The following is a 22,330-nucleotide window of genomic DNA, read 5'->3' on the forward strand; positions in this document are numbered from 1 at the left end:
GCTGTAAGTTTGGATGGAAGCAGTGGGCAGACCCCGACAGGAAGTGGCCGGCGCTGTAAGTTTGGATGTAGAAAGTGGCAGTAGCTGGAGGGCATTGTGGGGTCTTACAATTGAGGAGATAACAGAACCTGCTGTGTGTTGAGGGAGAACACTAATAATAGGAAAAAAAGAGATCATGCCAGAGCGTGCAAACAGAAAGAGGGAAGGCCTGGAAGCAGTGGAGGCTGGTGCCCAGACCATAGGCACGGCCTGGCCTTTGAGAAGCGTTGAAAGAAGAGGGACAAACACAGGCACAGATGTGATGTTGTCTTAGTGAATTGAGAACTGAAGCCATCAGTTCAGAGGGAGAAAGATTTAGGGTGAGAGAAGTTGGAAAACAAATCGTTTATAAAGTAGGAAAACAGGCTTAATGGGGCTAGAATTTCTGGGTGGCGTTACGTTCCCATTTGAGAATAACTTCAGGAAAATCATCTGTCTAGTATTCACATTTTATTCAGCAAGCTCCAGTTGCTCTGTTGCCAACACAGGTAGAGAAATGGCAGGGCCTGGCCAGGGGTTAGAATGGTGGGAGAGAGAAGCAAGGAAGCTGAAGAATGTAAAGGAGTGATTATAAAGTGAAGTTAGGCCTAAGGAGAACAAGGGAGGCCGGTGGATAGTGCAAAAGCACAAGAGTCAGTGGATTTGAGGATTTGAGGTCACCAGCGTATCCCGGCTTTGCTGCTGTGGGTGGTCAGCAAGCAGCTGAGCTGGAGCCTGAGATGACTAAGTCAGGGGCATAGAGGTTGAGCTGTTGATGGTAATGACAATGACAGTTTATAAACTTGGGAGGAGGGGCCGTCGTGGAGTTGGGATGAGTTTGGAGGTGAGCTAAACAGAGTGGTGGGCCAGGTATTAGGTGGGACATCCACATGGATGTTGATGTTATCAAGAATGATGGCAGGAGATGGGGTGGGAAGCAAGATTAATCCAGGATCTTGAGAGTTTAGCTGCTAGCAGGAAGCAACGAAGGGCGCACTTAAGATTGAGGAAAGAACAGTTTAGCTGGATGGCGTAAACGTTAAAGAGGGGAAGGAGTTTTCTGAGTAGAGAATGGTCTGGAAGCAGCAGTGTCTAGAAGCACTAACTCTGAGGTTGGAGAGCTGTGAGATGGAACAGCCTTGCCTTGCAAGGGCTGCAGGGGAAGAGGCAGTATCATCAGCACAGGACCATTCAGCATAGAAGCAGAAGACTTGGAGGACTGTTGGTTCCAGGGGCACTGAGGGAAGCCTTGGTAGGGTGGAGGACTGGATTAGATCAAGATATACAGTAGGAGGGGATGAGAGGCCAGTGGTAATGAATGATGGAGGTTAACAGGGATGGGAGGCATGGTCAGACTGGTCCTGCTGACTTCTGGGGGCAGTGGGAAATGTCTCTGGCTCTGTGGGTTCAAAATACTTTCTGCAGGTGTTTGGCAACTCTCAGGCAGCTGATTCCTCTGCTGCCCGGGGAAGAGCTGATCCCCCAGCTCCCTGGGGTGCTGGCATGACCAGTTGGAGTATGGGTCTCAGCTGTCCTCCTTCATCTTCTCTGCTCATCAGTGCCTTCTTGAGAGGTGGTTTGGAAGCTGCCTCTTCAATATCATCATCAGGAAGTTTGGAAGGGCACTCCTTTGTTGACTTGTAGTGTCTGAAAGAAGTATCTAGCTTCCTTATCCATGCATTTGCAACCTTACAAAGATTAGGGAATTTTGCAGGTGCTAATTCTTTGTGCCTTCTGAATCAGAAGACTTCTAAGAAATGGAAAGAGTTCTTCCCCATGTTTCTCAATCCTTCAACACTCATGAATTTCATTATGTCACAACCTATACCAGAGACGGTGAGGCATGACTGAATCCTTCCTCAATGAAACGTCACATTGTAACATTTGAGGTCATTTCGGAAAAGGTTGTGATGAGCTTGAACTTACTTAGTTTGGCACATGCAGTGACCCCAAGGTTCGGGTCGGCACCAAGTTGCAAAGAGTGATCGTGTTATCTTGATGTCAGGGCCCTTGCTAGCTACTCATGCTGTGGCTTCTTTGAAGCCACATGCCGGGTTGAGTTTGATGGAGGCTATGGTGCCCCCTGGCCTGACACCTGAGAGTAGGGCACTGAATCTTTTACTTATCTGCTGCATCAGGTTGCAGGTGAGCTTGCACACAGCATGATAGATCGGCGAGAAAGCGTCCCTCACAACCTTGCACTCGATGGTAACATTACTCATGTTTTCGTAGTCAGGCATGCACCATGGTGCTATTTTGCCTTTCTCTCGAACAATCGGTCTGTCTAGCCTGATGAAGTCCTTCAGCTCCGGCACCAGATCGAACGTTGCAGTCAGCACTGTGAAAGTGACTGATACAGCACCTGCTATGGTTGGGAGTTTGCTTTTAGAATGGACACGATGCCGTACAGCATGCTGCATACGCATCTTGAGCCATGGGCAGAGCAACGACAGGCTCATCAGCTTTGTTGAGCTCTAGTGGCATGTTCAAGTGTTTCAGTCACCCTGTGTCTCATTGGCTTTGGTTACCAGTTAGGGATGTAGAATTAAAACCATCTGACCATGTACATTTTACCACCCTCTTTTCCATTAACCGTCCTAGTCAATCAGAATCAACACTGTACCCCCTTCTGCTGCAGTCACATGATCATCTGAGGCCTTGTGTTCCACCCCGCTTCCTCCAGAGAGAGAGAGGATTTTGAATTATATCCATGATACATAACTGCTTTTAATACACTTGCTGAAAGATACTTATCTTTGGTTTCTTTTTCTCCCCTTTCCCTAAGTGGGTTATGGAATTCCACTTTACTCCTCTTTCTTCACAGAGTGGCTGCCTTATGCCCTCTGGTTGTACCCTGTAGTTTCTTCCACTCTTAGAGAAAATGCTGGAGGCCCAGAATTAGGAAAGCTAGTTGGAAGGCAAAAATAAAATGAGTGATAATTACAGCTCATCCTGTAAGCGGCAACCATGTGGCAGAGTGTACTTGCAGACCACTCAGATAAAATGAGGCTAGAGCACCTCTGTGCCCAGAGGTGACGGGTCATGGAAGAGGTCACGGTTTCAGCACAGCAGAGGTGAAGTGACTTTGGCAGCTGCTGAGACACCACAAGTCTTGGATAAATAAGACATCAGCTTATAACCTTGCCAATCACTTAATCTTTACAAGCACAAATATTTATTAGAATGTCCATGAAAATGGACTTAGAGATGATTAATAAACAATAATATCTCATTACTTCATGTGAAGTGAACACTGGAACCTCTTAAGAGCATGTTTGTTACTTTCCAACAAGAATGTTGGCAGTTTCCAGGACAGAAATTTGGTGTCTTGTGTATGTGTTATTAAATATTCTGTTTATATATATGAGATAAGAGTATACATGCTGATCAAGCATGTATACTATGTGGATTGGGGGAAGTTAACAAGACAGTGGAGTGAGGACTAGAAGCCATGGGCCCATCTGAGGCCACAAAGGAAACTTGTGAGCATGCTTTATGGTCTGCCACTAACAGCAAAGGAAACACAAAATATATAACCTGGTCTACGTGTCAAAAATAAAAGTGGCATTGAAGCTTCTACTTACATACACTAAAAGTAAATTACTGTTTTATGCTAAGCGTTCTCTGTTGTCATGGGATAAAATTCAAACTTCTGAACTTGGCATACAGACGCCTGTGATTTTTAGCGTCTTCCATGCAGTTTCTCCTGCGCCTCCATGAACCAGGTTATCTTGGACCCGAGGTACATGCGCCTCCTCCCCCTGGGAGACTTCCTCACTCATCATTACCTGACCGACTTGTCAGGAAGAGATGCCTTTTCTACTCACCTTGCCTACCACCAGTCACTAAGCTAGGTTCCCTTTCTATGAGTGCCAGTAGAGCCCCATATTTACCTCCTGGTAAGTTTACATTTTGGGTGTATCACTCTATTCTAGTTTGATTTTCAGGCATTTGTCTCCACCAGGTAAACTGTAGACTCCTCAGAGATAGGAAACAGAGTCTTATTTGCTGTTATATAGTTCATGCTATAGTACCTAGCACATAACAGGCTTTAAACATTTGTTGAGTGAATAAATGAATGTTTTAAGGAACTATGGTATCAAATATAATTTCTAAAACTTTAGGACTTTTAATCATATGCTGCTACACTCACTATCTATGACTTTTGTTCAAAGGAGTATTTATAAACTTTGAGCTGTCCTGTCTCATGACCTCAACTCATCATCAGCAAAGCAATACCCACTGTCTTAGTCTGCTTGGATTGCGGTAACACAATACTGTAGACTAGGTGGCTTAAACAAGAGAAATATTTTCCACAGTTCTGGAGGCTGGATGGCCAACAGTAAGGAGTTACCTGATTCAGTTTCCGGTCAGAGCCCTCTTCCTGGCTTGCAAGTGGCCACCATCTCCCTGTGTCCTCACATAGCAAAGAGGAAGAGGGAGAAGAGAACAAAACTGTGTGGGTTCTCTGGCATCTCTTCTAAGGACACTAATCCTGTTGGATCAGGGCCCCCCCCTTATGACCTCATTTAACCTTAATTACCTCCTGAAGGCACAACTCCAAATATTGTTGTGTTGTTGGTTAGGGGGCTTCACATGATTTGGCGGGGGGAGGGTGCAGTGTAGTCCATAGCGCCCTTATTTAGGGAAGGGAGCAGGGCTCATTGCCCAGGTCCTTAAATCTTTCTGCCTCTATCTTACCAAGGTTCTTGAAGGCCCATTTCCTCATACATGCATACAACAGCTTTTATTAGTATCTTACGCTAAGAATACAACACACTTCTAATAGCATCTCACTTCCTAACTTAGGTGTCTGTATCAACTGGGGAAAAGTAATCTCGGCCGATCAATTTAGGACTTTGCTTTGGGCTCATCAAAAAGTCTTGTGCGATTTCTATATTGTATTTGTAGAAGAAGGGGACAAGGAGAGGGAAGGGAAAAAAAAGTGTCTTTCTTAATTTTTCAGAATTTGCTCTTTTCATTAAGATTCTCTGACAATTTTATTTCATAAGACTTGAATACCATATAGATTTTCAAGTACAGATTCTATAAATCAGGATCCTCGTGTCAGTCATAAATTGTATCACTGGAGGAGTAGCATGCTGGGCCTCCATAATTCCCAGGAAATACCTAATGTAATAGCATAAACCAAAATGACTAAAAAGCTGGTGATTTCATGAGCTAATTACTTTTCTCAGTAGCATAAGGGAAGAGGCCTCATTCTACTTGGATAAAATGCATTTTCATTGTGGAATTCAGCAGACGTATGCTAAAGGAACAAGATTACCTTCCTTGTCCCCTACATTTCCTGTTACTGGTGATGAGTTCTTTCAACATAAAATGTAATGAAAATAACTACTAGTTTTGTTCATTTAATCTTTAGAAAACAATTTGAAGAAATGGCCTCTCACTTTAACTCGTCTTCTGTAAATGAATTTGCTAAACGTATAACCAGTGCCACATCAGAAGAACGACAGAAAATGCTAAGGGACTTTTATGCTTCTCAGTATCCGGAGGTAAAAGAATTTTTTGTGGATTCTGCATCAGAATTCAACAATTCTGCCGTTGAGAAAGGAGAGCGCATCAGAAAGAAATCTGAAAAAAGAAAACCTGTTATAAAAGCAAGGCTGTCAGATTCTGAAACCTTGTCGTTTAAAGATTCTACCAACAAAACTTCTCAAATTGGCTGTCCAAAAACATATAAGGGAAAGTCAGTTAAGTTTCAAAATCGTAGTTCTTGTAGAGAAGAGGTATTTTCTGATGATGCAGAAACTAAGAAATCACCTATTAGTTCTACTCAAGAGATTGACAGTGGAAAAAACAGCCAAGCATCTGAAGGTACTGTGACATCCCATTCTCTGAACAGCGAGTCTGAAGCACGTGAGAGAAGGTTTCAAAATACCGTGAAAGACCAACGGGACCTCACAAGAACGGGTGTTTCAAGAAAAGAACCCCTTCTCAAATTGGAAAACAAAAAGATAGAAAATCCTGTGCTGGAAAAGACTTCTGTGATGAGCTTACTTGGTGATACCTCTATTCTTGATGACCTTTTTAAAAGTCATGAGAACAGTCCCACACAACCGCCAAAGAAAGTTCTTTCAGGGCCCATGGAAAAAGCACAACAGAGACCAAAAGATTTCTGGGACATCTTGAATGAGCAGAATGATGAGAGTCTTAGTAAACTCACAGACCTGGCGGTAATAGAGACTCTGTGTGAAAAAGCACCTCTAGCAGCACCCTCCAAAAGGAGAGAAGAGCCAGCAGCTTCTCTTTGGAAATCAAATGAGAAATTTTTATGGAAGAAGTTTAACTCAAGTGATGCAGATGAAAACACAACCAATACACAGAGTACCATATAAGGATTTAGATGAATTACGGTACCAGTGAATTGCTGCTGTCACTGTCTACGGCACTGTATTCCACACTAATTATCTTGAACACAGTTATTGACATAGATTTTTATGAAATTCTTGCTTTAGGATTTTTTAAAGTCTAAAGTATTATCATGGATTTGTTTTTCTTGATATTTGGTCTTTCAAGAATATAATTGTATTTATAGTATAAACCTCTGTTATGAAATGGAAAAGATTCTGTGTTTGTTAGTAAGAGACCTGGGACATCTTTCTTCTTGTATTACATAATGATGTGACACTTGCCCTGGCGAGCATTGTTTCGCAGTATGAAAGATGAAGGGTCTGAATGAAATCAGCGTGAGTGCCCTTCCAGTTTAAAAAAGCTTTGCTCCGCTCTCCCTGTGACTCACTGGCCGAATCATGTCCACCCTCAAATCCGGTGTACACTGATGTGTTTTTTTACTAGCACTTGGGAAAGTTATTAGGTGTTTTCTTTTTCCCTGGGTATCATATCTATTATTATTTTAGAAAAAAGTCATAATTAGTACTAAATATATGATATATATTGTATATATGGTCTTAAAATAGTAATTTTGCAACAGCTCAGAATTTAAAGGTTAATGTTAAACATTTTACTGTATGAGATGTGATTACTACCATTAGCCACAGACACCAGTGCCTCAACTTTTTATATACCTATTGTGATTTAATCAATATAAATAAAGGTTTGTATAGTACTTTTGTAGTTCTTAAGTATGAAGAAATGACTATACTTTTTATTTTGTTAGAAACTGTTATATTTTGAATTTAATTTATATGGTTTATAACAAAATGAATGTGTTCACTGTTGAGTGCATGTATTTAGAAGCTTTCACTCAGCCCCTGTATTCTGTGCTAGGAGCTTGATGTACAGGTCAGGCCCATACATCAGGTCATCAGTGGTTGGACCGTTCCTACAGGTGAATGAAAGGAAATCATGTCAGTGAAAAATCACAGAAAGCCCCTGGCGTCCTGCGTGCACGCTGTAGGGCAGGACCTGAGCTGCCTCTGCTGCGGGTTCAGATGCACCACTGAGCTGTCCTTCAGTGATCTCACAGGGCTGCGAGTGAAGGATGCATCCTTCCGGAAAACGGCCTGAGCCGGGAACTGGCTATGCTACAGAGCACTGCTACCGAATTGAGAGAGGGCTTCCGTGTACCAGGACGTGGAGTCATCGCTCAGAAGTGGGAAAAAAAGAACCAAAAAAGTCTTCCCAAGGGACTGATTGGCCAAGTATGCTTTTCTTTAAAGCAATGTTTTGCCCTAGAGAACTGTAAAATACATTTTATATCATGACTCAGATTACATGTGTTCATACACATATATATGATTGAAATAAAATGTTTATGAAATATTTACTCATCAGCATGTGACATACTTTGTCATTTTTCTCTTCTAGGAATGTGTTTGGTAGGGTGACGGGTTTGTGTGTGTGAAAGCTCTCACAGCCCACTGAATTGAATTTCACGGCCCATGATTAGGAACCACAGTGTGAAAACACTGTTGTAAGTTACATAGAATTTATTTGCACAGCCGACTTGTGTCCAGGCTTAGCAGATGCTACGCTTTGCCATTGAGGGGCCCTCTACACAACGAATGCATGATATAGTTTGTGATAGACTTGATTGTAGATGCTTTCAGCCTACAGTACGATCAGCTACCTGAGGAATACTGATAAGTAGATATCACTTGATTTCAGTTTACATACTAGACAATGTAGTTCACACATTAATACGTTGTAAATAGTGATATTCGTGTAAATATTAGCTCTATACTCTTCACATATGAAGAAGTACAGTTTTGTTTTGTTCTGTTTTGTTGAGATGGAGTCTTACTCTGTACCAGGCTGGAGCACAGTGGCATGATCTCAGCCCACTGCAGTGTCCACCTCCCAGGCTCAAAAGACTCTCATGCCTCAGCCTCCTGAGTAGCTAGGATTACAGGTGTGTACCACCACGCCTGGCTTTTGTGTGTGTGTATGTATTTTTAATAGAGATGGGGTTTGGCCATTTTGGTCAGACTGGTTTCCAACTGCTGGCCTCTCAAAAGTGCTGGGATTGCAGGTGTGAGCCACTGTGCCCGGCCAAGAAATGCTATTAAAGAAACTTTTAATAGTAGTAGTCAAAAATGGGAGCGAAAATGCATAACTGGAGTTTAAACGTTAGTTTCCAACAGTGGTCAGTGAAATATTTATCGCTGTTATCATGTAGAGAAGTGTGACAGGTGGAATGCAGAGTCCAGAGTCCAGTATGAAAAGGAGCCCAGCTTTTCAGAAGGAAGCTGTCAGGTGGCGTGGACTCCTGCCATGGAGTGATAGAAAGATTTGGTTCAACCATGGATGACCTGAGAACAGACACTAGGAAGGTGTGACAAGATTCTTCCTACCCCCACTCCACTGGTGATGTGTCACCAAGTTCTGCCAACAAAGTGAGCGGCCTCAAGCAAATCCCTTACCTTCTTTTAACCTTAGTTTCCCCTTTAAATTGGTGATGGATTGGATCAGTGGTAGTCAGCCATTTTTTTTAAAGCAACTGAACTGTATCTTAATCAGAAACTTAACTAGTAAAACAGTTAAAATGGAAGTCTATTGATTCAGGCAACACCACTGTGGCTCCATGGAGCACTAGTTTGAAAACCACAGGCGTGAGATCATTGCTAAGAAAACCTTCCAACTTCGAGTTTCCATGATTCTACTTGCCACAATCTTTTTTTTTGACTTCTTTTTAAAGCAATGATACCGTTTCTGGCTGAGCACTCACCACACAGCTATTAATATTGGAAACTGAGGCAAGAGACCAAGAGATTTTTGCACTTGAATTCCTCAGAATTTCCTTAAAACCCTGAAAACACCTCTTCAAGGAAATAACATCTGTAAGTGGTACAGCTGCCCCTAAGTATTCAAGGCAAAGAAGCCTTAGTTTGCAGAGATGATGATAAATGTTTCATTCGTCCACAGAAAATGAGAAAGCCACGGGAAATACAGGGTTATTTTCTAATTTAAGTTCAATGCGTGCAGTTTTTAAATTCTGAAGTTATCCCTCCTTTATGATACCAAAATAAGCCTCTTTTGTGAACTGATGGTAGATCATAGCTTTTAGTCTTTTTCATTGTCCTTACATAAAAGTTGGTAATCAGCTGTCAGTCCCAGAAGATTTATTTGAGACTTACTGGTCTGTAAAATCCAGAAGAATGGGGATCACTGCCTGCCTTAAAGGTTTTTGTGTTGTTTTTTTTTTAAACATGGAGAGTTTTTATGTCACAAATCCAGCTAACAGTGGATCTAGACCTCACCAGTTTGCAAAGCATCCTCTGCCCAGTGCTTCTGGGAGCCTTACTGGGATGGTTCATAAGCCACTTTCCTCTGGGTAAAAGCCCTTGTACACTGTGGCATGTACGGCTGGCTCCACTCGGTGTTTGTTGCAGGAGGGAAGAACATCTCACTTTTGCTTGGCTAAAGGGCCACCCCAGTTTGCCTCATAGGGTCTTACCTGGTTTCACTATGAAAACAGTGCATCTGGTATTTTTACTCTCTGCCCCTAAGAAGAGAAACAGATCACCCTTCCTTCCCAAGTTCAAGGCTGTGTGGTTAAGAGTAGCAAATCAGAACCCCCGGCGGAGGCTTTTGAGCATGCAGATGTCCAGGGTCCTCGCCAAGAAACTCTAAATCAGGATGTCTGGAGCTCAGAACAGGCACCCTTTTTGTGTTTGCAGTTTCACGGTAACTCTGACGTGCCAGTGCTTATCTGAGGTTTGTAACTGAGCAGGACTCAGCTGCCTGACCTGTCCCCCAGGGACACACTATTTCCAGAGATGTGCTTCAGTTGCCCCACCACGACGTCCAGCAACCCCCATCCGTACATACGGCTGAGCTCGTGATGGAGCCCAGTGTGTGCTTTTTGTTGTTGTTACATTCCTATAAAAATACCCACACATATTCATACATCTGTATTCATAGTGGCATTATTCACAACAGCTAAAACAAGAAGAAGGCATTCCAAGTGCCTATCGATGAATCCTAGCACTTTGGGAAGCCCAGGTGGGTAGATCACCTGAGGTCAGGAGTTCAAGAAAAAAGGATTGGGAAAAAATTCACACATAGCATTTTTTTTTTATGAGACAGGGTCTCACTCTTGTCACCCAAGCTGGAGTGCAGTGGAGCCATCATAGCTCACTGTAGCCTCCACCTCCCAGCCTCAAGGGATCCTCCCACCTCAGCCTCCCAAGTAGCTGGGACCACAGATGTGCACCACCTTGCCCGGCTAATTTTTGTATTTTTTATAGAGACAGGGTTTCGCCCTGTTGCCCAGGCTGGTCTTGAACTTCTAGGCTCAAGCAATCTGCCCACCTTTGCCTGCATTGCTTTTCTGTTATACTTGATATATTTTATTTGCTTTGCTGCAGGTTAAACTATGATGGTTGTATTTATTGCTGAAGTGTCTGCTAAGACCAATCTTAGTTATATCAATATGGTTGGTACCTTTCTGTCATGGACAGACATAATACCCATCTGACATTCCTGGGTTTAGTGCTGTGTCTTGTAGATAAAAATCAAGAATGCCTCTTTCTACAGATACCTTTTTCATTAGCTAAAGGCCTCTCAGTCTCAAAAGAAATAACTCACTTTATATTGTTTCAGTTTAACTGGTGGGGAAAAATGCGTGCAGCTCTGAATTTCTAATACGTCTCTAAGGAAGCTCCAGTGAGTTGTCTTGTCAGACTAAAATGTCAATTATTGACCTCCATACATTTTTTAACTTAGGATTTTCCTATTTTGTAAAGTGGGACATGTTTCTGAACTGAAAAACTTCAAAAGAAGCCTCCTAATAGCTAATTCATATTTTTTTCTTCTTTCCTACAACTATTATAAAAGCATTAATAGGAACAAAAATTATTCTTCAAAACATAAATGCCAGAATGCACCCTATGAGAACCCCAGCCACCTCTGCTCGCCTCCCAGTGTTGTGCTCCAGTGTTCTGCTTTCTCTTCCTCTGTCCACTACTCACTGCTCTCTCTCCCCACTGCCAGTACCTAAGTGGCCTTCCTTCACCTATGCCTGGCAAAACCCCAGGTTCTTTCCATGTCACCTCTGACTCCTCAATCCATGCGTCCCTCTCTCAGCCTCATGCTCACCAAGCTCAGTGGAGCCTCAGTGCCCTGCCCAGCGTTCCCTCCTCAGGCAGCGCTCCCCCTGTCCCAAGACCCTATCACACCTTTACCCTGTTGGGACCTCCTAACTCCCCCAGCTCCCACTACTCCACGTGCGGGGTGTATCAGTCTGTTCTCACGCTGCTACGAGGAAATATCCAAGAAATACCTGGGTTAAGTTATAAAGAAGTTTAATTGGTTCACAGTTCCACATAGCTGGGGAGTCCTCAGGAAACTTGCAATCATGGAGGCAGTTCATGTGAAGAGGGAAGAACAGCACCTTCCTCACAGCTTGGCAGGAGAGAATGAGCGCCCAGGGAAGTGGGGGGAAGTCCCTTAAGCCATCAGATCTCCTGATAACTCACTGGCAGGAGACCAAGGTACCTCCACCTGGTGCCGCCCATGACACGTGGGGATTATTACAAGGTGAGATTTGGGTGGGGACACAGAGCCAAACCATATCAGGGCAATATGCCTTCAGCAGGTGGAGAAGATGGGAGGACTTGTGAAATACACAACTGAGATGCTCCAGAGGCCAAATCATTGGGCAGTCGTCCCAAGGACAGCAGTTAATTCACTGACATGGCAGCAAAGGGCAAACCCAGTCAGCCCCATGGAGCCCAGGTAGGGGTGCCGCTCACCTAAAATGCCCTCAAAGACCCCTTAGGGCACGGCCATGTGCTGGGGCGTGTTGGGGTGAACAAGCAGGTCTCGGGACGCTTAGAATGACCCCTAGGTGGGCGCTAAGGGACAAGACCCGCCGAGAAACGCAGCTGCAGATGATGGATGCTCTCCCAACGGCAGGAACAAGGAAGGCTTCTGCAGCTCAAAAGGAGAAACATGTTTTGCACTGGAATCATCAGAAATGGCCACTTACAAACAGGTTGGGGAGTGGCCAGGCCTAAGAGAATGGGAAGGCTGAACACCCCTCCTCCAATGTCCCTTGGCGGTTAAAACCCCAGAGGAGCAGGAACGTGGGCTCTTTGGTGCGGAGGTTCGTGGTTTGGGTTGGCCAAGCATAAAGCGCTTCTGACACTTCACCCACACTCCGGACGCGCGGGACGGGGAGCGGGGAGAGGGCGGAGGCAGCGCGCACCGTCGGGCTGTTGAACCAAAAGTCCTGCGTGTCGGGGGCCTTCCGCGGCGAGCCCAGCCCCGGGGGGCACCGCCTGCACCCCGCACAGGGAGGCCGCTCGGCGTTTGCCCTCGCGCCCGTTACTCTCAGGCGCCCCCGGGACCGCTGCGCCCTCCCGCGAGTCCGCGCGTTTCCGAAGGGCCCCCGCGGCGGAACCCGCAACTGGAGTTGGGAGCCGCCCCGAGCAATCCGTTCCTCCGAATCAGGTTGCTTTTTCTGTGAGGAAAAGACGAAGCAGGCAAATTAACGGACGGCCTGGCCAGCTGGAAACCGGAAAGCGAGGTCCAGCTGGAGGGCGCGTGTTCTCCAGGAGCCGCACACCTTGGGGAAAGCCCAGTCCCTCCGGGGCACGGAGCGCGGGGCGGGCCTGGGGGCTGCTCCCCGCGGGGAGGGGAGGGAGGGTGGTACAGTCATCTGCGGGGTCCGCCCTCCATCCTCCAGACCCCTGCTGCCTGCGGGACACGGGGCGGGGGATCCTCGGATAGCGACAGGCGGGAAGGGGACCCCGGGTGGCTATGGGCTGGGTGAAGGTGGAATGCGGTTAGCGGGGACGATATGGGGTGGGGGGGGTCCCCAGCTGGAGCGATGGGCAGAGTGCCACCTGTGCCCTCGCCCCAGCGCTAAGACGAGGCTGGTGGGCGGGCGGCGTGGGCGAGGCCTCCGCAGGCCTCCGGGGACCCAGGCACCTAGAGCCAGGAGGGTCCACTCCTTTCCCCGTCCTGGACGGAGGCTCGCGGGAAAGCAGCCTCCACCGGATCCTGCGCGCGTCGCTCCTAGGTCGTGGGAAGCCAAGGGCGGAGGCGCCGGCAGGGTGGGCGGGACTGGGACTCGGACGGAGGACGGGGCGCGGAGGAGGCAGGAAGGACGCCGGGTACTGCGGGGCGTCTGGCAGGTTCCGAGCGCAGCGGTAGCGGAGCCGACCGGCCCCGGAGGAATCGGTGCCCCAGTGCGCCCAGGCTCGCTCCTCCAGGCGAATCCCTGCGGCCCCGCGCCCCCGGCCTTACGCCCCCAGCCACCCTCCACGCCCACCCCGCAGGGCGGCCCTGCAGCTGCCTTCCCCGGCTCCACCTCCCTCCTGCCTCCAAAGCCGGTGCCCCCCGCCAAGTGACCGCTTCCCACCTGATACTAAGTCTTAGAGAAAATTTCTCCAAAATATTTCCTGGATCCCCCTGCCAAGGGCCCTGTCCGCCTCTCCAGCTCCCACTTGGATGCCTGCAGACCTCTCCCTGGGTTCCGAGGTTCTGGCCTTCTCCCTAATCCATTTTCCACACCGCTTCCCCAGGAGCCTGTTAAAACACACGGGGACCGCGGCAGGTGCAAGCCTCCTGTGTCTGGCTTAGCAGGCTAAGGGGGTTTGGGTAGGGAATGACGGGTGCAGAGGACTTCGGCTGGCAGGTGCTAAGCCCTTACTGTGTCATTTGTTAACTGCTTCCAGTGGATTTTCTCCTTTAACCTGCCCAACACTTCTGGGCCGGTATTCCTACTCTCTCTGTTTTATAGAGGGAGAGGCTGGGGCACCGAGGGGCACTCGGTTTGTGAGCAGCGGACTAATCTAGAGCCCCACACCGAGTTTCTTCACCCTGGCAGGGGCTTCCGCGGGAACCACCACACTTCCTAACTGGGGTGGAAGGACCCACAGCGCCAGCTGGGTCCGGGCCGGATGGCAGCGAGTGTCTGTTAAAAACCACGCTGAGTCAGGCAGCGGGGCTCAGCTTCAGTGTGATCTGGAATGTCTCCGCGGCCCCCTTGATCATCCACCTGCCTTTAGAGGATGGGTGGTCTGAGTTTCTGGAGATTGACAAGACGCTGCAGTCTCCACACTTGGCTCTTTAGCCCCGACGCCCCCCACAGCCTCCTCTGCTTTCCTGGAAATACCGCAGGCTCCTGCCCCCAGGCCGGCTTGTGTCGCTCAGCCCTCTCCCTCCCCCACAGACACAGGCCCCTTAGCGAGCTCTCCCATCCCTCACCCCTGCTAACTGCAGCCTCTTCCGGCCACTTCCTTTGCATGTGAATGAGTCCAGGTCTGGGCTGCCTACATCCTGGGAGGCCCGTGGGATTTCCATCATTAATTAGTGGTCTCCTTTCCATGACCCAGAAATGACACTACAAGGGTCCCTGGCCCCTATTTCCTGCCTAGAAATCAGCAGCATCCCACTCCACCACTCCATGGCCTAGATAATGGACCAAGACCCCAGAGACAACAGGATTCTGGAACAGGGAAGGGATTTATGATTAGCATAGGCTCTAGTTAAATTCCTGCTTTTATTTCTGGGCATTGACCTATTATGTAATATGCTTTTTTTCCTTCCTGGAACACAGATCCTATCAGTGGTTTTATTACTTTTTTTATATAATGTTTAATTCATCTGTCTCTGTAAATCTGCAACATGAAATTGAAAGGGTCCCAAAGAGCAGACAGTTTCCCTCCTAGCTCCTCCGCTATTCAACCCAGGGGCAAGCACTGTCATCCCTCACTGCTACCAGCTTCTCATCGGTCTTTCTGTCCAGATGTGTGTAGACATGCTTCATTCTTTTAACTGTGTTTTTTATGTTTTCTGTATTAACACCAAAAAAGTATGCTAAGAAATCAGTGCTATTTCCGAACAGAGCCGGGAGTGTCTCAACACTGAGCTCCTCCCATGTGCGAAGCACCCCTCTTCTCTTCTTCAATTGCCTCTCAATCACATGGGCTGGGGCAGTGACAAAGATGTATTTGCCTCAAATAGAGACTTAAGGGTTTTCCCGATCTCCCTCTGGGTACAGAACAAGGAATACGGATGATCTGAAATACATAGGGCTTGGATAAAACTTGAGACAATCATGATGCACTGAAGACAGCTCTCCCTTCTCATTCGGGCCACCGACGGCCACAAGCATGTCTTCGATGGAGGCAAGGTAGAAATCTAGGCGGCGCTGGTTCATGAAGGCCACCTTGATCCACTGTTTACAGCGGGGGTCATACCTATAAAGAAAATTGGAGGTCGCATCCCCTCCGTTCTCCCGTGAGAAGCTGCCGCCGGCGATGAAGATGAAGCTCCCCCCAGCCACACAGTGATGGCTCCGCCGGGCGCGCAGCGGTGTCTCCTTGACCCACTTCTCGCTCTTGGCGTCCAGGTAGCTGGTGTCGTCACTGAGCTCCAGACACCCCTCGGAGATCTGGCCGCCCACGAACAGCAGGGCTCCTGGTTGGTGCGCAGTGCCGTGTGCTTGGTCTGCATGACGGGCTGGGCCGCCACGTTGTTGTGATAGGGCAAGTCCTCCTCCATGAAGCCCTCGCAGTTGGCCTCCTTGGGCAGCAGCGAGCACACGGCCGGCTTGACGCGGTGCAGGAGGTCGTTCTTGGGGATGAGCGGGAAGTGGAAGTGGGCCTCGCGCTCCGGCTGCTGCGTCAGCCACTGCGGGGCGGCCTAGAGGGGCCGTGCTCACACTCCCGCTGCACCTCGCTGCTGCTCAGGTAGACACACAGCTTCTGCATGGAGACATTCGGCAGGAAGTCGGGTGTGAAGGACAGACAGCGTGCCAAAGTGGTTCAGGATGAAGCCGTCGATGAAGGCGTCCAGCCGCTTGAGGCTGTAGATGGAGGCCAGCTCCTGCAGGTACAGGAGTTGTCCTCGCTCACCTCCTGCTCCAGGTACTCACAGCAGAAGTCCACCACCGTCCAGATGTGCAGCAGGTGGGCCGTCTCCAGGACGTAGTCAATGTTGCCGCCTTCCAGCACCAGCTCCCCGCCATACAGGAAGTCCACCACGGCCTTGAGCCCGATGTAGGAGGTGCGGATCAGCTCCACCTCCTTCTAGAAAGCTTCCCGCATGCCAGTGGTAAACATGGAGTTGAAGTAGTCGCTGCACACGGCCAGCAGGTTACGGTGGGCTGGCATGCGCCGCTCATCGGCCACCAGGACGATGTCGCAGAAGAGGCCGCGGAGACGCTGCTCGTTCCGCCTCTGCAGCACGGTGGTTGAGTGGTCGGCCCAGCGGTTCACCTTTGATGATTCGCTGATCTTGTATGGCCGAGACTCTAGCCTCTGCCTGCTTCCCTCCATCATTAAAGAGATCTCAGCCCTGGCAGGACGCGCTACCGACGCGGCGCGGGCAGCCCGAGCAGCGGGGTCGGGCAGTCGGGGCAGCGGGGCCCGGGGGCAGGAGCCCCCCGGCCGGCCCGCTGCGCAACCATGGCTCCCTTTTTTTTTTCTTTTTTTTTTTTAATAGTCTTAGGTAAACATTTAATACACAATGCCAAGGTAGTTCCCTTTTTTAAAAAATTTTTGTACCAAATAACTCATACATTTAATGTTGACATTTCTTCTTACCTGTGTGCCTCCGATCAATAAAGTACTCTACATTAAAATTGCTAGGTTCTGGAACCGAGGACTGCAGTAACTGCAGGCTCAGCAACTTGGGATGTCCCTCCAATGAAAGGGGACCCAGGAGCCTAACTCAGCGAAGGTCATTTCTCTTCCTTAAGATGGATTTTTCTCTTTTTCTGGTGAGGGATGTCAGTATCAGCATTTATCTGCTGGAGATGGTTTAAATGTCAGATGTACTTAGTAACTTTGCATCTATTTTTCTTAAAAACGAATTGCTTCCCAGAGGTGAACCGAAATGACCCCCTGTAAAAGTTGCTACTAATGATTGCTCCAGAAACCAACGTGATCCCACTCCCATGGGTGGCCATAGTCTCATTTCTTCACAAACAGAGGGAGAGCGGCTTGCACTGCGTAACCCCAAAGTTTTCTTTAGTCAGAAGTTCCTTTCTCTACCCTTTAGCAGAGGCCCTCATGACCAGGGAAGAGGAGAAGGTAAAGAGCAGGGTGAAGGGAAGTCGGCGACATAGAGTCTTTAAAGTGTGGATAATAAGTGTATTCAAGAAAGAACCCAATGTGCTTTCCTAGATGGGACACGGTGGCCCATGGCATCCACGGCAAACGACTCCCTTCTTGAATAGCTGGCTCCTAGTCTCGAAGGCTATGCTTCTGGCCGTCCTCGGGTCTCTCCAGGGGTCTCTTTCTGGTTTCCCTGGTGGGCTCCTCTTCCTCCCCTGTCCTTTGGATTTCCTTGGAAGCTATCCTCAGTCTAGGGTTAGTGCCATGCACCACCCCTCTACTCACTCTCATGCTTTTAATGAATTCATCTGTGGGCGATTACAAATCTTCCCCACAGCCCAACCACCCTTGTGAGTTTCAGCTGCACACCCTGTTTGCTTTGCTGTGACTGCTTCCCATTGAGTTATCCTTGGGTACCTCACACTCATGGCGTCCAAAGCAGAATTCTTCATCTTCAGCTCTGCACTCATCCTTCTGTGTTTGAGATGCCTGACCCCATTAAGGGCATTATATCGGTCATTGACCTGGTAACCCAAATCTCAGCACCATCTTTTTTTACTTGGTGCGATGCTTCCATTTCTCTCAGCCACTGTATTCACTCAGTAGCCGAGACTTCCAGAGCTGACCTCAGAAATATTTCCTTAACTCTGCTGCCTTCTTTCCACTTTCCTGCCAGTGTCCTAGTGCCTGAACCATTGCAATAGCTTCAAGTCTTTTACTTCGTAGGTCTTCTAGAGAAATCTGTCCTATCTAGTAGGACACACACTGGCTTACGCAAAAAGCAAAATCACGGATGTCAGGCTGGATTCAGACATCCAAATGTGGCATGGCGTCAAAGCTCAAGGGACACCACCCACACCTAGTGTCTCCAGCTTACCACTCAAATCTGCTCTCCTCTCTTTCTGGCGGGCTTTGTTCTCAGGCTGCATCGTGGGAGCGCCGCAGCAGCAGAAGCTCCAGCTCACCTGGTGTTTCCAGCATCAAGTTCTATAGAAAGGAGGCAGGCGTGAGTCAAGTGCTATCCCAGCGCTGGGGAGAGCAGCGCTCTGAATCGCATGGCCTGACATGGTGGGCAGGTGGCTACAACTGAAGCTATGACCTGAAGTAGCAGGAAGGGACACTGAGCTACACAACACATCCAAAGCCCACCACATATCAGACCCACAGATTCCCTTGCATACAATTCCACAAGGCAAATTTTGCCAATTGAAATTTTCTCAAGATGATTGGATTCTTCTGTTGAAACGCAGTATTAATCACTGTTAAACTTTTTCATTTTGTACGCATTGATATTTCCACCAGCAATCTTCAGTAAGAATAGAATTTTAGAACTGATCATTTGGATCTACTCCTCAGCTTGTGCAAGAAACTCTGCTCAGTGTTAAGACCATGCCTCTGAGATCACTGGAGAGACAGATGGAGAGGCGGAGGACTTGTATTTGGAGTCCAGTCACGGAAACACACCTCACTCCTCAGATTGACAGGGAGAATCTCCTGTTGTTGGTCAATATTGGAGGATTGAGTGGCAGGCCAGAATTCAGATATGGTGACTGATGAAGCAGCGAAGGTCCCTACAGAGCAAAGAGAAGTCATCGGGGTTCTGAGAGCAGAGGTCCTGGAAGCTGGACAAGGGGCCCTGGGGAGTGGAACGGGACCCTGCACTTGCCTGGCCCTGGGGCCTCCTGGAGAGCTGGACACAAATCTCCAAAATGGACCAGCAGGCCCTGGGCGGGATGTGGGCAGGCAGGTCCTGGGAGTGCATGAAGCAAACTAGAAAACTAGGCACAACTGCACCACGTTGGGGTCCCCTGGGTTACTGGGACTCTGCTGATGGGAACAGGCTGCCCCACAGAAGGCACAGGGCCTGGTCGCCAGGGTGAGGAGCCAGGAGGTGGATTCGGAGCTAAGCAGCTAAGCGGGGGACAGCGTGGGAGAGCACAGTCCCTGGGCCAGCCAGTCCCCAGTGCCAATGCCCACAGGCCAGGCAGCCTCCGCAGCATCTGCTCCACACCCCATGTGGATCAGGGGTGTGTTGCTGTGTTGTTTCTGCACATGCCCTGCTGCATACACACCTCACACCCCCTACATCACACGCAAACACCCCACACACACTACACCACACACACCACACACACTACACACACCATGCCACACACACACTACACACACCATGCCACACACGCACTACACACACATACCACACCACACACACACCATACTACACACATGCCACACACACATATCACAACATACACACTACATACACCACACAAACACCACACACCAGACCACACACACCACACACACATGCCACACACACCGCACTATACACACCACGCACACTCCCCACACATACCCACACCACAACACACACACTACACACACCAACATACCACACGAACCAAACACACCACACGCACACACACCACACAAACACCACCACACACCACCACACAAAAAAACCCCCACACCACACTACATATACCACACATACACCACACATCGCACTGCACACACCACACCCCCACACACCACACCACACTACACACACCCCACACCACATCCCCCACACACCACACACTACACACACCCCACACACAAACACAGCACACTACACACACCCCGCACCACACCACACTACACACACACCCCACACACAAACACAGCACACTACACACACCCCGCACCACACCCCCGCCTCCAGCACCCACGTCCCGCCCCTCCCGCTTCTGGGTGCGGTGTGTGCTCTAGTCTCCGCACAGCAGGTGGGAGCGGGGGTGACCGGCCGGACAGTCTGGCTGGGGAACCGGGAAAGCTGCCGCGGACGCCGGAGGAGGGCGGGGACAGCCCAGGCCCCGCGAGCTGCGGGAAGGGACAGGGCAGGGCCGCGGCGAGGGCGGAGGAGCCTGGCCCGGGCAGCCGGGCGCCGGAGGGGCGGCGCGTGCCCTGCTCAGTCGCTGTCCCGAGTCCCGCCTGGGAGGAGGCAGCGGGCTGGAAGGCTGAGGCGGAGCCCAAGGCGCCCGCGGTGCCGGCTGCAGCCCCTGAGCTGGCTGGGCGCTCCAGAGGGAGCCCAGGGCGCACCTCCAGGCCGCCCCGCCGCCGCCCCGGCCCCCCAGCCCCAGCGCCCCCCACCCCCCAGCGCCCCACACCCCCCAGAGCCCCACATCTCCCAGTGCTCCCCACCCCCCAGCGCCCCACACCCCCAGCGCCCCACACCCCCAGAGCCCCACATCTCCCAGCGCCCCCCACCCCCCAGCGCCCCACACCCCCAGCGCCCCACATCCCCAGCACCCCACACCCCCAGCGCCCCACACCCCCCAGCACCCCCCACTCCCAACGCCCATCACCCAGCGCCCCCACCCCCCAGCGCCCCACACCGGCCAGCGCCTCACACCCCCCGGCGCCCCACACCCCCCGGCGCTGCACACCTCCCGGCGCCCCCCACCTCCCAGCGCCCCCATCACCCAGCGCCCCCTACTTCCCAGCGCCCCACATCCCCAAGCGCCCCACACCCCCCAGCGCTCCCCACTCCCAGCGCCCCGAAACCCCCAGCGCTAATGCACCTGCGCCTTCTCCCGGGGCGGGGCGGCCTCGGCTGCTCCCTAGGCGTTTCCCTGGCTTCCCTCCAAGGCCTCCGCCCTTTCTCAGGATTCTTCGCAGGTTCATCTCCAACCGTGACCTTGCCGGGACCCTCCGAGCCACTCCTGGGCCTTCTTTCTACTCGTTCTCCTCTAGGCTGGCTCCCAGGTGCGCCCGTCCAGGCCCGGGATGACATTCCCAGTCCTCATCCAGAGCCCAGCCCCCGCACCGGGCCGGCAGGGCCGGGGGCGCCATGCGGTTCTGCCCGGGAGCCTGCGTCTGAATCTATGCTGCCCTGGGCTCTCCGCTTTCTAGGAGCACGTGGCATTGGCTGCCAGTTCTGTCACCTGGGCTATCCCACCCATCCTACCCACCCCTGGGAACAGATGCGACAGTGGACCTGAAGGCAGGCACCCTGCAAACCGTAACACCTACGCTTGCCAGACGGCTCTTCCTGAAGGGTCACACTGAGCATCTGTTTCCAGAGTTTCCTATTTTCCAAAAAAAAAGTCTGTGCATGAAAAATGCAGGCCAAAACGTATTTTCCACCTCTCCCCTCCGTTCAGTTGACTTCAGTGCAGCATTTTCCCAAGCTGTTTCTTGGAGCGCCAGAGCCCTGGAGATGTGAGTAGATGCTGCACGAGAAAAGTCAAGTTCAGGAATATCCCTGCTTATGGTTGGAGTGTGAAAGGTCAAACGTCTCTCCTGTGAAACGTCCTGAGAGCTGTCACCTTTTAAAACTGGTTTTCCACCTGACTGAGCCACAGGTCCTGTTTTCCTCCATGGCACACTGAAGTTCCGGGGGACAACTAGCATCCCATGCATCAGAGGCGGGGACCCTGCTCTAGGCAAGTCGAGTCACATGCTGTTCTGTCTCAGCGAGGTTGACCTCGAGCTCTTGCCACCAGGATCCCCTAGTAAGGGAGTCCCATCCTTTCCGAAGCCTAGCTGTTCCCCTTACGTAGAATGGTTACAGTAAACCACCTTTCTGAGTCAGGTTGTCCAGAGGAAGTTCTGTTTCTTGCAACTAAAAGACTGACACAGACCAGCAGGCAAAAGTCGGTGAAGCGTTTACCATTCCAAACTAGAAATTTCCCGCATTCACCTCAGCATTGGAATGGTTAAGTATACGTCATATACATTGTGTGATATATTCACACGTTCTGCACAGCAACAAGAATAAACTGTCTTCAACCTTTGGCCATAATGTGGGTGAATTTCACAAATACCATTTGAAC

At 49.8% G+C, this 22,330-nt stretch overlaps 1 protein-coding gene and 1 pseudogene across 9 annotated transcripts in view; one reads left to right on the plus strand and one right to left on the minus strand.

Moving 5' to 3' along the window:
• Positions 1-22,330, plus strand: part of ERCC6L2 (ERCC excision repair 6 like 2) — a 197,074-nt gene that overhangs the window by 162,491 nt on the left and 12,253 nt on the right. For 7 of the 9 annotated variants that reach the window (XM_032266354.1, XM_032266355.1, XM_032266356.1 and 4 more), the window contains 2 exons: positions 5,402-6,388; positions 6,445-7,598. The exons of 1 other annotated variant lie outside the window; for it this stretch is intronic. In XM_032266354.1, the coding sequence (XP_032122245.1) occupies positions 5,402-6,377 (976 nt within the window). In that variant the 3' untranslated portion in view covers positions 6,378-6,388; positions 6,445-7,598. Of the gene's footprint in view, positions 1-2,619; positions 4,110-5,401; positions 6,389-6,444; positions 7,599-22,330 lie in introns of those variants that run through there. One more of the 9 variants, XM_032266360.1, reaches the window with a different exon arrangement.
• On the minus strand, positions 15,422-16,827 carry LOC116541896 (annotated as a pseudogene).

Source organism: Sapajus apella, unplaced genomic scaffold (genome assembly GCF_009761245.1).
Source record: "Sapajus apella isolate SASKATOON/1434 unplaced genomic scaffold, GSC_monkey_1.0 scaffold158, whole genome shotgun sequence".
NCBI lineage: Eukaryota > Metazoa > Chordata > Mammalia > Primates > Cebidae > Sapajus > Sapajus apella.